The sequence below is a fragment of the Lissotriton vulgaris genome, chromosome 5, assembly GCF_964263255.1.
Source record: "Lissotriton vulgaris chromosome 5, aLisVul1.2, whole genome shotgun sequence".
Classification (NCBI taxonomy): Eukaryota; Metazoa; Chordata; class Amphibia; order Caudata; family Salamandridae; genus Lissotriton; species Lissotriton vulgaris.
The window spans coordinates 1819381261-1819395895 of NC_141693.1; the positions used below are offsets into that span (position 1 = coordinate 1819381261).

General features: G+C 45.2%; 1 protein-coding gene across 1 annotated transcript in view; it reads right to left on the reverse strand.

Annotated features, from left to right (window-relative positions):
• Positions 1-1008: 1008 nt before the first annotated feature.
• Positions 1009-14635, reverse strand: part of RAPGEFL1 (Rap guanine nucleotide exchange factor like 1) — a 267731-nt gene continuing 254104 nt past the window's right edge. Inside the window, exon 15 of the mRNA XM_086924240.1 lies at positions 1009-7804. Within this exon, the coding sequence (XP_086780366.1) occupies positions 7680-7804 (125 nt within the window). The 3' untranslated portion in view covers positions 1009-7679. The remainder of the gene's footprint in view (positions 7805-14635) is intronic.

Genomic DNA, 14635 nt, shown 5'->3' on the forward strand with positions numbered 1-14635 from the left:
TATGTTTAGGGGTAATGAATTCCATAGTTTGGCTGCTTGAACAGAGAAAGATGTGCCACCTATGAATTTTTTTCCCGTGTATGGTGGGATTTTCAGGCGAGGTGCCAATCTGGAGGAGAGGTTCCTTTGTTGAAGGTATCTGGTGATTTTATTCCTGATGAAGAGAGGTCCTGTACCATGTATTGCTTTGTGGGTGATGCAAAGCAGCTTGAATGTGGAGCTTCTGGCAACCGGTAACCAATGCAGGGCCTCATGGCAGTGGAGATGTGGGCTTGTGGCTCTACAAGTAGAAGCTTGGCAGCAAAGTTCTGAATCCAATGTTGTCTTTTCATAGTTGATAAAGATTATCAGTGGTTCAGGCCATTGGCGTAATCAAGTTTAGGCAGTACAAGAGAGATAGTGGCTTGCACCTTATATACCGCTTCTTTGAGGCTCACCTTGATGCTGCCCTACCTGTAGCCGGAACCCCGAGGGGAGAATTCAGAGTGAAGCGTGAATTGATTCCACTCCACGTATGGCAGGAGGAAGCACATGCCAACCCCAGTGCTTCAGCTCATTGAACTATGTGGAGTAAGTGCAAAACACAATCAAACTATCAAGGGCGCGCGTGTACCCATCTTCACAGCCCCCTGCTGTTGGTAGCCAACCCTTAAGAACCGATGCCGCCTGCTTGTTGATAGACCACCTTATTCCAGGTCAGGTCATTAGGACACTGTTTCCAGTGATGGGCTTTCTGAGAGGTGTAGTCCTGCTTTGCTTCCATTCAACTAATTAGATTAAAACAGTTTATAGAAGTGACGTATAGCTGAAAATGTTCAGAACTGGAAACCGTGATCATGATCGCACGGAGCGAGGTGGCCTCTCGACATGCTGTGGTAGAGTTTGGAAGCCCATTGGCATCCCACAGAATATTTAACAGAGGCTGACTGAGTGAGCTCTTGTTGTCCTAAAATGCAATATCACACATCAACAGATCCAGGAAAAATTAACCACGCCAAAGGCAGGACACACAGAGAGGTCACCATATTTATTAAACTTTTACCTATATATACACATACAATAAGCTTCTTTTTTAAGTGCTTCAGCAGCCAACCCTGTTCCCACCCACCCAAAAAGCACAATAACCAAAAAAACAAAATTAATAATAAATGCAGAGCCAATCGCCCATAGGGCGTCACACATTCAAGACGGTAAAAGGGATTGCAGCCTTATTTTTGCATGCTTGTTTGCATGTAGTGGCAGTGTGTATGATGACTGACCGTGTGCTTTTTTATTTACGTTTAGCAGGAGTTTACATAGGCAGGTGGTTTAGTGGACATGCATGAAACTATACCTTGGATGTATGCCTGCCTGAGATTTTCTGTGTGTGTTTATACACACCCCTATGACCCTGCATCAGTCTTTGTTGCCGTACCTGAATGAGGGCGCATGTCTGACCCCGCTTACGCACATCAGCATGTGCTCTGCCTGCAAGTGAATCAAGATAAGCACCCAGTGTTTGCATGCTCACAAGATTGCACATCTATTCTACGGTACACCTGCCCTGTGTGAGAGAGAGTGGGTGTCTGTGTGTTTGGACAAGCATGAGGTTGTACACCTAACCGCTTCTGTATACATGCCTGAGGCTGCAAGACTGGCCCTTGTGTGCGTTTTGACAGTGAGGTTGTAGGTAAGCCTTTAAATCAATATCTCCTCCTGTGAGCGCCTGGGGCACCTGCACATATTAGTGTATTTGCGTACATGAGATTAAATGTGCCATTTTGTGTGTGCCACATGAGGTTGTAGTTCGATCCTTGTGTGTATATCTGAATTAGGCTTTGCCACTGTCTACGTAAGTTAAATGGATATCCTAATGTGCACATGTTTGTATGTACAGGAGGATAATTGTTCACTAGTGTGTTTACCTGTGTGAGGCTGTATCTCGGATTTTGTGTTCACATCCATGGTCACCAGTGGACTGTGTGCACCGGTCAGTGTTTGAAGGGTCTATCATGTGTACACTTCTGTTTTTAAACTGTTTGCAATAGCATATCTAATTTTTTTTTGTTGCTGAATAATGTGATGAGGTACCCTTGATTCCTTTGACTGCTCACTTTTCTCCTACAACTCATTCAATCAAGAAAACCCATTCTTGGCCTCAGGCTCACATTTCTGTTTCCTTTGTCAGTCAGTGATCAGAGTGTCCACAAATGACATTGCCTTCCCCAATGTCGTAAGGAGAAAACAGACCGCTCATCAGCGTGGAAATACGACACAGGCCTCAAATAACATGGTTTCCTGCCAAAATAACAACCTACAAGAAATAACGAATGAAATCCACGGAAATCATTCAATGTGATCCAGTTATATGGCAAATGCTGAATGATGCTTTACAGAACCTGAAAGACAAAGCTGGAATAAACCAGAAAAGTGCCAGACAGCCCCTTAAAATGTTTGTATCCCGACAATCTCAAAATATAACAAAGTTTCTATACAGACACTGTACAATTTAAAAAATAAAATTTACATCCTAGAGAACATTCAAGTAAAAATTATTTACATTCTCAGACGCTGAAACGCTCCCAGGGAGAGTATTCACTTTTAGTGCTCAGACAACAATATATTGACAGCAAGCGGGGCAATGCTATGTACAAATGCGTACAAAAATAGAAATACAAACTTCTACTGGGCACTTTCATAGCACAGATTTAACGACACAGCTTGAGGAAAGCGACAGCCAATAAAGTGTCTTGACTTTAAAAGTTATGGCCAATTGGAGTTCTCTCTGTCATGACTAGCACTGCAGAAAAATGTCATGAACATCCAGAAATGTGAGGCAAAGATCACTGAATTAGAGGGTTGCACAGCCAATACTCCTCCACCAATAAAGCTCTGTCCTATAAAATCACAAATGCCTCAAACTGACTCCTGAGCAAATTGTCTTTTTAGGTCGGGGTTTCACAGCATAGCTGTCAAACACACCTATTGCTAACAATATACATTACGTGGACTTTTCTACGCCCCTTTAAACCATTGCCTTTCTTCAATTAGCCTATTTCAACCATTGGCTGGAGACTTTGTCAATCATGTCATGACTTAGCCCAGTAGAGTATCAATCTGTCACCCAATGCTATTGGTTGTTTGTGTGTATTCTTTCACCTCCACTTCAGTGCTTGTATTGAACTGCACGAGGAGCTACTTTGCCAACCATAGCACCAGCCCTCTCCCCTCCATCCCCCGGTCTCCCTCTCTACAGTGCCTTGCTCTGTCTAATGTGCTAACACCGTATGCATTACCACTTTCAACCGAGAGCATCTGGCTTTGCCAACATTTGTTGCTGGGATCAAGACAGCATGTTACCATATCAACCACAGGCTCATTGGCTTTGCCAATACTGGTTGACAATGTTCTATAGATGAGATTTATAGCTCCGCCAGCAAGTTGTGTATGTAACAATGTCATTTTCATTGCAAGCTACTAGGTGTCGCTGTTGCTTCACAGTTTATCTGACCCTGTGTTGTCTGAAGGGATTCGAGATTCCGATGCCCTGCATACTGGTGCATAGTGCAACCACCAAGTCTGCAATAACCCGTAATAAAATCAAAATAAATCCACAGATCTATTTAGGAACATTAACTGAAGAGATCAAGCTAAAAAAAACTATGATTGTTAACTCCATTGTGTCCATGGGGTCGGCATCAGTAAAAGTGCCCCTTCTTATCTATTCAGTAGGGACAGGTCATACCATTTTTTAAAGCCGGAATCTACCACAAGCTTCTCTGCTGGCACTGTGGAGCCCAACAAACGTTCACCTCCCCAGGAGTGACTTATAAACCCAGTGCTTTCTGGTACATGTAGTATTTTTAGAAACTGTGACTGGCTAGGTCATTACACTGCTATTCCCTTGCCAACTACACTCTGCCAACCAAGTTAGCTAAGTTTCTGCCCTAAACAGCGCATGTTCAGTTCTCGCCCTCCAGGGTCCATGTTTTCCAACACTTTCTATACTTCTGCATGGACCATCCATATATGAACCATCCATCATATCAGCCGGCACATGCCCACTGAAGACTCCTGAATATCAAGACCAACACGTTTCAGCTGCACTTTTACGTTTCTTTCTAGAGAGTGAATTTCAGGGATTGGGGCAGGGGGATGGAGTTGAACCTCAGACTGCAGTTGTAAAGGGTCTATCCAGTTACATGGCCCATGAGGCTAGTCTTTTTTGGCCCCTAATTGTGTTAGGTAGAGAGACCTTAAAATGTCATGCTGCAAGCCAACTTAAGAGGCGGAACAGCAAAGAAGTCTGCCCCTACCATTAGCTACTGAACTCTATGCACTCCGCTTAACGCAAATTAGGCCACTTGGTCAACACAAACCCACCCAAGTAGTTCAGAGTTCATGTATTTTGTTTACAGAACTCTATGTACTTATAGACTTTCTTAACAGAGTTCTTTTCAATTTGCTTGCAGAATCCTGTGTATATTGTTTACAAGATATTTGGCACTTTCTTTACAGAATGGTGTACACTTTGATTAATCTGCGTCAAAAGATCTAGCCATATCAATTTTTGCCACAATCTGTAAGGTTCTGTCAACTTTAAAATTATGTACAGGAGTTAAATCCTGCAGTTCTTATTTGAATACTGAACAAATGTTACTATCCTAGTAACATAAAAAGAAAGAAATCTGCAGTTTGTGTTGCACAATCCCTTGGTTTACTTAGGCTCATTTTAGGTGCCCATTCCTACTTCTAATTCTGCGTCAATTCCTCCTGAATCCGTGCCCCCAGGTGGCCGGTGCCTGCTTTCACGGTAATGGAGGCTTGCTCTTTGGCTAGGGGTTTCATCTGCCACTTTTGTATTGTTCTGGCAAGCGCGAATACATTCTGTGAAAATACTCTGTTAAACCTCCGCAGAATCTGAAGCAGCACCAAGAAAGCAGAGGGGCAGGTGTCGGTCTGTTGCGCACCTGAGGGCCTTCTTCAGGCACATGGTACTGAGATATGCAACCATGCAAAGAACCCACAATGCAGTTGGTGCCAACGCTATGGCCCATTTTCGAGCATAAAGTTGGAAGAAATCAGGGCACATACAATATAGACACTTTCAAGACTAACCAGTGCTCACAGCATTGTAAACAAATACACTTCCAAGAATCTTGAACACAGAAATAAAACAGTTAGATTAAAAAAAGTATTTTTAACCTGACACCACTGTTAGGGGATGTGGGGTGAGGAGGAAAGAAAAAAATCATTTAAAGCGTTCTTCTGGAACTTTAGTTGGTCAATATGTTTGCCCTGAAGGGACAAGGATGGCTTTGTGGCTGTGTCAGGAGAAGGCAGTGTTAGTGCTGGCAGTGGAAATGTCCAAAATATCTGGCAGATGCAGGGTGGCAAGAGCAGAGAATGAATCTCGAACCCCCACTTCAGGGCTGGCCATAGGGGTGAGTGCCAGCTCCATGCGATCTTGATCATGCCGGTATCAGATAGGGCAGCTAAATTCAGTTTCTTTGTTTAGCTGCCCGACACTACAGTTCGCATCAGAATATGTAGAGGAACCTACTTTACACAGTTCACGTAATCATAATAATGCCAAGGGATCAGTTTAGAAAGTGAACTCCAAAACTGAAAAAAATGAAAGAAAACCCAGACCAGGCTTTTTTGATTCTTGAAGGCCTGCAGGCAATTTGTGTTGCACTTTTGCGGAGTTCTGTTCTAGGCGAGCGCAAGCTTTTACTGATGTCATTGCTTTCACCTTGAGTGGCTGGTGAGGGCAGTGAGGAAAAAACAGTTCCTTTCAAAAGCTGTGCAGCAGAGCTTGGCTGAACTCTCCCAGTTTGTGCAACTTCTCGACCACTAAGAGGAGCTTACGCAACAACATCCAGGGTATGGGTAAGCAGATCAAGATCAGGAGGAGCTTGGAGTGCTAAGCCTACAAAGTCGGTACAATGTTCACCACCAGGAGGAGCTTGGGGGCTAAGGTCTGCGAAAGCTGCACAATGCTGGTCACCAGCTGGGTTTTGGAGAGTAAGGTCTGCGATTACTGCACAATGTTTATCACCAGGATGATCCTGGAGAGTAAGTTCTGCGATAGCTGCATAACCTACATCATCAGGGAGAGCTTGGAGAGTAAGGTCTGTGATAGCTGCAAAATGTTCTTCACCGGGAGCAGCTTGAAGAATATCTTCACCAGGAGGATCTTGGAGAGTAAGGTCTGCGATTACTGCACAATGTTAAACCCAGGAGAATCCTGGAGAGTAAGTTCTGCGATTACTGAACAATGTTCATCACCAGAAGAAGCTTGGAGAGTAAGGTCTGCGATTACTTCACAACGTTCATCACCAGGAGGATCCTGGAGAATAAGGTCTGCGGTAGCTGCATTCCGTACTTCAATAGGGAGAGCTTGGAGAGTAAGGTCTAAGATTGCTGCACAAGGTTCTTCACCAGAGGATCCTGGAGAGCAAGGTCTGCAACAGCTGCACAATGTTCATCAACAGCTTGAAGAGTAAGGTCTGCCATAGCTGTACAATGCTCATCACCAGAAGGCGCTTGGAGAGTGGGGTCTGCCGTTGCTGCACAAGGTTCAACACCAGGAGAAACTTGAAGAGTGAGGTGTCAGACTAAAGGTCAGTACTAGAAGGAGCTTTGAAAGAAAATTCTATAATGTCCACATGATGTTAAACACCAGATGGAGCCTGAAAAATTAGGTCAATTCTGCAGTCGCGGAACCTCTCGTCTATACAGAACGTTCAGGTACAAGAGGACAAGTTCTCTATTACCCGAGGGACAGCCCCTACCAAGAGGGACTTGAGGTCTAAGATCTAGGATTCTGAAGGACTTTCAACACTAACAGGTATTTGATGATCAATGTCTATGTAATTTTTTTGAGTGCTCAGAGAACGTTTAATACCTGAACGGCTTCTAAGAAAATAAGGTCTCTAGAGTCTGTGAGACATTTAGCACTAGTTGACCCTTGAAAACTAAGGTCTACACCATAAACTTATCTCCAGTGTCCATAGGATATTTAATACATGACTGAGCTTTAAGACCAAGTCCAACAATTAAACACTTCAATGTAGTACAACGTCAAGGCTGAGCTTGAAGAACACCGTGGACAGTACCCGCTGAGCATTCACTATTGTAAGAAATCCGTCCAATGGGATCCAAGTTGATGTGCTAAGTGTCCACAATAACAACTCAGCATTTAATAACGGACTGAGTTTGAAGTCCAGGGCCTTTAATACCAGAGTGCGCTTGAAAACGGAAATCTGAAGTGTTAATAGGGTCATCAGCAATAGGAAGGGTCAAGGCTGATGTCCTGAACCTCGAGTGTCCATAGGACATTTAATAGAAGAGGTAACATGAAGGCCAACATCTACCACATCAGAGGATCTTCGACTATTTAAAGCTGGTGAGGATCACACATGTCTTCTGCAGTGGCCGCGAGATTTTAGAATGTTGGCCAAAAATTATTAGCCATGTGGATGCTGAATAGGTTTGCTTCCATTGATACCCTGAACTTTCACAGCATTTGCAGGAGGCAACATCCATAGGAGCTTCATCTAAGCATCAACTGTCCCTGTTGGCCGCCCAGTACCAGCACCGAAGAACAAGGCTCGTGCTGCGGTTCGAAGCCTTCACCTCTGTCGTTAGCTGCATCGATGCTGCAAAGGTCAGGCGACGTCCAAACCTACTCTCGTCTACTGACTGCTTGGCTCCAGCTTATGCGAAAGTTCAAAGAGCAGATTCTGGTTGTCGATCACCTGAAACTGCCTCACGTAAGCCTTGGTCTGTAGGTGGTTCGGAGACGATTCCGTGTCGATACCTGAACAGAAGACGAGAAAAAAACAGAAGTTCAAGTTAAGCAGATAAGAATACCGGAAGCGCAATTCATTCAGCGGCCAGCAGAGGGTGCTACACTTCCACAAACATCCATGGTGTTGCTACTGCCAACAGGTGCGTAAATGAAAAATACAGAAAAGGCAACATTTCACTTCTCATATTAGCTACATGCGTCATGTGTAATTTGCAACTTGTTAATGCATATTCACAAATCTTTAATGCACAAGTTACTACTTATGTAACGATATATCTGTAAGAGACATTAGTTAGCGATAGATTCCTTACCTTAGAATATCCCCAGGCGTCAGACTGGATCCGGAAAGTTTTGCTTGGCAGTGACACTGCACGTCAGTAGGTGGCGTCCTGCAGCTCCGCGTCCGTCGCTGGCGCCGTATGCGCCGAGATGACGTCACGGAGACTACTTAGGCGCCACCCATGCACGCTGGCGTCAGTTCTGTACATGACTTTCTGCGTCAGGAATGCAGAGCCATGCAAGTTACTGACCACTGGTGCATTGAAACTAGGGCCCAGAAAGGGATGTCCTCAACGCTAGTAATCTGTTTGCAGAACGGGGAGGATGGGTGGGGCGGTAAGGAATCTATCACTAACTAATGTTTATTACAGATATATCGTTACACAAGTAGTAACTTGTGCATCTGAAAGAGACACGTTAGTGATAGATTCCTTACCTTAGAATAGATACCCCAGGAATACCAATCCCGTTGTGGTCTGCGAACAAGATTACACCAGAAAGTCACAGAGAACAGAACGGCCAAAGAAGCCATCTCTCCGGACTTGACGGTCAAGAAGTAATGCTTGGTAAACGTGTGCAGCGAGGCACACGTAGATGCCTGACAAATGTCCTGCAAGGGAAAGCCGCGTCCCAAAGCAGTAGTGGCTGCCGTTGCCCTGGTGGAATGGGCAGGCAGTCCCACAGGAGGCTCCTTCTTAGCCAATGAGTAACAGGCCTTGATGCAGAGAACGACCCACCGAGAGATGGTCCGCTTGTGCACGGCCCAACCGTTTTTGGCGCCCACATAGCCAACAAAGAGCTGGTCACCCACCCAGAACTGTTGTGTGCGCTTCAGATAGAACGAGAGTGCACGTTTTGGGTCCAGACAGTGGAGCGCACTTCCTCTTTGGAAGGGTGCGGCGGCGGAAAGAAGGTGGGCAAAGTGATGGTCTGCCCGATGTGAAAGGGCGTAACAACCTTTGGCAAGAAAGAAGGACGGGTACTTAAAACCACCTTGCCTGGATGAACAGAAAGGAAAGTAGGTTTAGAAGAAAGAGCCTGGAGCTCACTCACTCTTCTGGCAGAGGTGATAGGTACCAGGAAAGCCTTCTTGAGAGTGAGAGGACGTAAAGGACAGTTATGAAGGGGCTCAAAGGGCGCGCACATCAGATATGTCAGAACAAGATTCAAGTCCCATTGAGGCATTATGAACGGCACGGGAGGAAACATGTGCATAATGCCTTTCAGAAAACGGTTAACAACTGGGGACTTAAAAAGAGAAGGTTGATCAGAGAAGAAAGGCGGGGCTGGCAGAAAGATAACCTTTGACAGTGCCCAGAGCAGAGCCCTGATGGGCCAAGGAAAAAAGGAACAGAAGGACCTTGGAAAGAGGGTCAGAAAGGGGATCCACAGCTTTAGCTGCGTACCATGCCACAAACGTGTTCCACCTGCAGGAGTATATCGCTTTAGTGGAGGGACGCCTGGCTGCCAGAATGACATCACAGACTTCAGGGGGAGGATGGAAAGCCGTCAACGGTTGCCGCTCAATCTCCACACATGGAGGTGGAGGCTGGGCAGGTACGTAGATGTTAATTGACAATTTATATAGCACATGGCATACAATGAATGCCCCTGGATGCTGGAATATTCACTGTTATTGGCCAACTTCCTAGAAATTCTTTTTTGGACCTCTAAACGACAAAAGGGCGAGTTGTCTCTTCTCAAACAGCAGCTTTTGACAAGGGGCTCTGGAGAGGTAATCAGACCACAGTCTTCCAATCTCATATGACGTAATGTTCAAAACAGCAGCTCCCATGCATTAGATTAGATTCAGATGTCAGGCTGCTGAGATCCCTTATCAGTGGACTGTGAACACCAGCCAGAGGAGTGGCAGACAAGGTCAACCAACGCAACATCTACATCTTCACTGAATGATCCCCAGGCTTGCAGATATGAAATCTGGCAATGATGGTTCAGTAGTCCTCAAGACTCCTTTGCTCCGCAATGAAGTGAGGAAGGTCTTCAAAGCCAGGAAGGGTGCCTTCCATTCAAAGAGGTATGTGCAAAGGGGCCTGAGGTATGCTCCGGCCAGCTTACAACTAATTGGACAATGCTACAGCGCCGTAAGACAACAATGGTAGTAGAGGAGTAGATTTTACAAAACAATAAGACAGGTAATTAATTCACAGGGTTCCAACCATTGTGGAATCTGTTAATAAACATATTTCCAGATTGTGGAAGTATAAGCAGATGGAGGATGTTTCCCTTTATCCTGGAACTGAAAGAGTGGGATTGGTGTATGGACCTTCCATAAATCTAGGTGGGGTACTACCTCAATGCTCAAGTCTATCGGTCCTAAAGCCTTCTGAAACCACGGGGCTGGAAACAGAGGTATAAAAGGACAAGCTCTTTTCCTAAATGTACACCATTCTCCCCAGAGGCATCAACTCTCCCCAATCTGTTTATCCATCACAGCCCCAGTCAAAGACACTCCTGGCCTGATACCAGAGAAGGTTTGGCCATATTCACTGAAAGAATTCGGTCAGTCAGATAGGAAGTTAGCAAATGGCAGAAATAGGGGCATCCAAACCCTCCAATCAGCCAGCCAGGGACAGTTGTGTGTTTCAAATGTCCTACCATAACTGCCCCACAGGCAGTGAAGACTTGCTGCCATGAGCTCCCGCCAACAGCGCATGCCCACTGCCACAATCTATGAATGCCGTCTGTGCAGTGGTGGGATTAGATTGAAGCAAAAAGAACAAATGATGGACAGAATGCAGAACAATGTCATACATTCACCCCAGTACAGAGATCTAGTCCTTAATCCATCTTTTTTTTTGCTCACCATGCCATTCCAGTTTGGACTCAGCGATATGCAAATCAGTCTTTACCCTGCACCCATGGGAACAATCCAGCCCGAACTGCCAGGCCAGATCCTCCCTGGACTGGAAACAAGCAGCCTAGTACCAGTTTCGGGCTTTCAGCCCTTATCAGCCAGGATAGCTTGACTCCAGTGGCATGGAGAGCAAGGGACTCACGTCTGAGCATACCTGTCTCACTCGGGGTGACAAATGCATAAAGAACAATTGATGGACAGAATGCAGAACAATGCCACACATTCACCCCAGTTCAGAGATCTAGGCTCAAATCCATAGTTTTTTTGCTCACCATGCCATTATTTGCGGGATTAGATTGAAGTCCACCACACTGGAGTAGAGCTAACTGGCCAGTTGGAAAGAGGAATGGATTTTTTCATTATGTGGTCCTGAATTGTATGAAGACCACTAGTAATGTGATCCATGGCAATGAAATGGGAGCCGAATCCCACAATGTATCTCAACAAGAGGCACTGGCCTTCTGCATCCAGTTCTAGCAGCTTCTGCACTAATAAGAGGGGCTACAAAGCAATCAGCAAAGACTGGCAGTAGGACGACAAAGGAAGTGGTGGTAGAAGAAGCCCGATTTATTGTCTGACCGCTAATACCCCCCCACAGGCCAGCACAATACCAGTCCAACCGCGAAAAGACAGTCAGCGGTGATGAGGTTGTCATGATCACTGGGGGCAGATTCTGTTGCTACATGGCGCCAGCAGAAGCGGCCCTCCTCGTCTCCCTATGGATGTTCCACCCATGTTGAATCTGCTAGCGTGGTCACCCATGGCAGGAGAAAACTACAGGCCAGAGCTGCGTCTATACAGGCGGTTGTCACCCGCGTTGGGGGCTGCTACAGCACCCTGCACACCACAGGTGCTCTGACCCTTACTCTTCACCGCCTCCTTAGTGGGACCCTCCTGTGTCTCCTGCGGACACTGATTTGGCTGGAGAATGGGGTCCCAAGCAGCCAGTGTAGACACTTCTCGAACCCTCTAAGTGATTAACATCTCTCAGTCAGTTCAGGGGTCAGACACAGTCTCCTGTTTTCAGCCTGATTTTCTCGCTGCTCCACGCTTCCAGACCAACCTACTCGAGGCCCAAGCTCAGCTATCCACAAGCATATTTATCGGGTGAGTGAGAAATAAAAGTTATTAGAAAGAATTTTCCTTGCACGCAATTCCTCTGCGCTTATCCCCTCCTTCCGGCTCTCACTTGGTCCCACCTTTTCATCTCCTGTCCCTCTTAATAAGTTAAAAAAATGTTAGGGGCAGCAAAAAGCACTCTTCAAGAAACCAACATAACACAATAAACTCCCGCACAGAGGTAAAGGAACATTGGCTTGATAATAAATTAGGTTGATTAAACATTGCAATCTGTTTCTATGGAGTTTGCCACGTGGTACTGCAAGTTCTTGTAATTGGACTTTACCCAGCATTGTCCACTTCTAGATTCCTCACATTGTATATTTTCTTCATTGTTCATTGCTTTCTGCCTAGAGGTGATACTACCTCCTGCATACAGGAAGGGGTTAATGTTGTTTAGGTCAAACCTACCAGGCAACGCAAGCTGTCTGGTTGGCCTTCCACTACATGTGTTTGTCCCTTCCCTGGAGGACAAACATCCTTTGATTGGCTGACTTGTATCTTTTAACTGCTCACTTTTAGGGAACTACTCCAAAGTATTGTCAAACAGCTTTGGCAAAGCCAATGGTTACAAAAGGCAAGACCTACCACCTGAGTCACAGTTCCTTTTTGTTGCACTTTTTAATGGGTCATTCGAGCCTCTGCACAACTGTGAGTAGGCATTAACTCGTCTATACTAAAGGAAGCCTCATAGATGAGTTTTTATTTTCTAGCCCAAAAGACATGTATACATCTCTCTCTGTGACTTGTCCAGTGCAGATCTAGCTGCAAAGCAAACATGTTCTATAAACAAATGGATGGGAAGGTGAGCTTGCAGGCAGCTGTTATAGGACTTGCCGAGATTATCTGTGTAATTTTTGGAACTCCTAAGCAGTAGAAACAATGAGTTTTTTTAAAGTTGTATTGCAACGACTGCTGCAAAATAAATAATTCTTATTTCAGCCGAGGCGGAACCAGCTCCAACTTTCTATACTAAACTGCAAACAAATGCACTGTAATATGAACGTAAAATTCAGCCCTTTTCACTTACGCCATATTTATTTTAAATCACAGAAAAGGAAAATGTTACGTACCCTGTAAGCATCTGTTCATAGTGTGTAGTGCTGTTGATTTACATGCTTTGCATACTTCTGCAATCTAGTATTGGGCTCCGACATTTCAAGTTGTTTTTCTTCGAGTGATAAGATGCTGTGCGAATCCTCCATTTGAATTGCAATACACATGGGCCCAGACTACCATTAGATTATTTTGTTTGCTCATCGGGTGGAAGTGGAGCACAGAGAATAGCATATATGTGCTCTACACATTGCAAGTTGATAATAAATGTGTATTCAGTGTAAGAAAATACGTGCTATCTGTTCATATCTGAGAAGGAGGCTGGGAGCATGTGAATCTACAGCACTACAAGCTATCAACCGAAGCTTACAGGGTTACATTTTCCGTTCATAGCATTTGTGGCTGTAGATACACATTCTTTGCATCAACTTTAAAGCTGTTCCTTTCTAGTGGTGGCTAACAGGCAGATTATGCAGCTGTTTAAAACAAAGTTCTTAATACAGCCTGGCTAACCATAGCTTGTTGATGAGCTTATCTGTCCACTTTCTGCATGTGCTTGGCATTGACCAAATAGCAGCTTTACAAATTTCTGCTAAATGAGTGATACCATGAAAGTCATGGTGGCTCCCTTTTTACATGTAGAGTGTGCTCTAGGAGGTATAGGGAGTCCACGTTTCGCCTCTGCATAACAAGTTTGGATGCATTTTACAACCCCCTTGCAATGCCTACCTTTAAAATAGATTGTCCTGTAGAAAGTTTAGTAAAAGCCCCAAAAAGTCAAGATGGCCGTTCGTAAAGCTTTGGTTCATTATAGTACCTGGTTGCTTGTTTTACATCTAGGATGTGTGTCTAATGCCCTTTCAGCTACTGTATCAGGCTGTGGAAAGAAACAGGCTGTTCAATTGTTTGACTCAAAAGAAAAGGTGATACTACCTTAAGTAAGAACTTGAGGTGTGTCCTAAGAACCACTATCTCTCTGAACTTGCATAAATGGCTTTATTACAGTAAGTATGGAAAGAGCTTGCAGTTCATGAATGCTTCTGACAGAAGTTATTGCTTTAACCCCTTCCATGCTGATGACGGAATCGCTCCGTCATCAGCTACAGTTGAGCTGTGCTGATGACGGAGCGGTTCCGTCATGGCCCGGCCGCCGCGCCTGCGCGGCGCTGATTTCGCGCCTGCGCGGGCGTTCTAAAGAGCGGGGCGGGTCATGACGGAACCGCTCCGTCACCAGCACAGCTCAACTGTAGCTGGTGACGGAGCGGTTCTGTCACCAGCATGCGGCGGCCGCCCCGCCCCTTTAGCGCTGCGGCGGAATAGCCGCCGCAGCGAAGGGGTTAAGAAAGGAAAATGTTACTTACCCTGTAAGCTTTGTTTGCGACATGTAAATTCATATGCTTTGCATACTCCTGCCATTTAGTGTTGGGCTCAACTCGCTTTTCTTCTATGAAGTATTACGAGTCACAAGGTATCGCGACTGCATTAATTACTGGTAATTTGCATTGTCATCG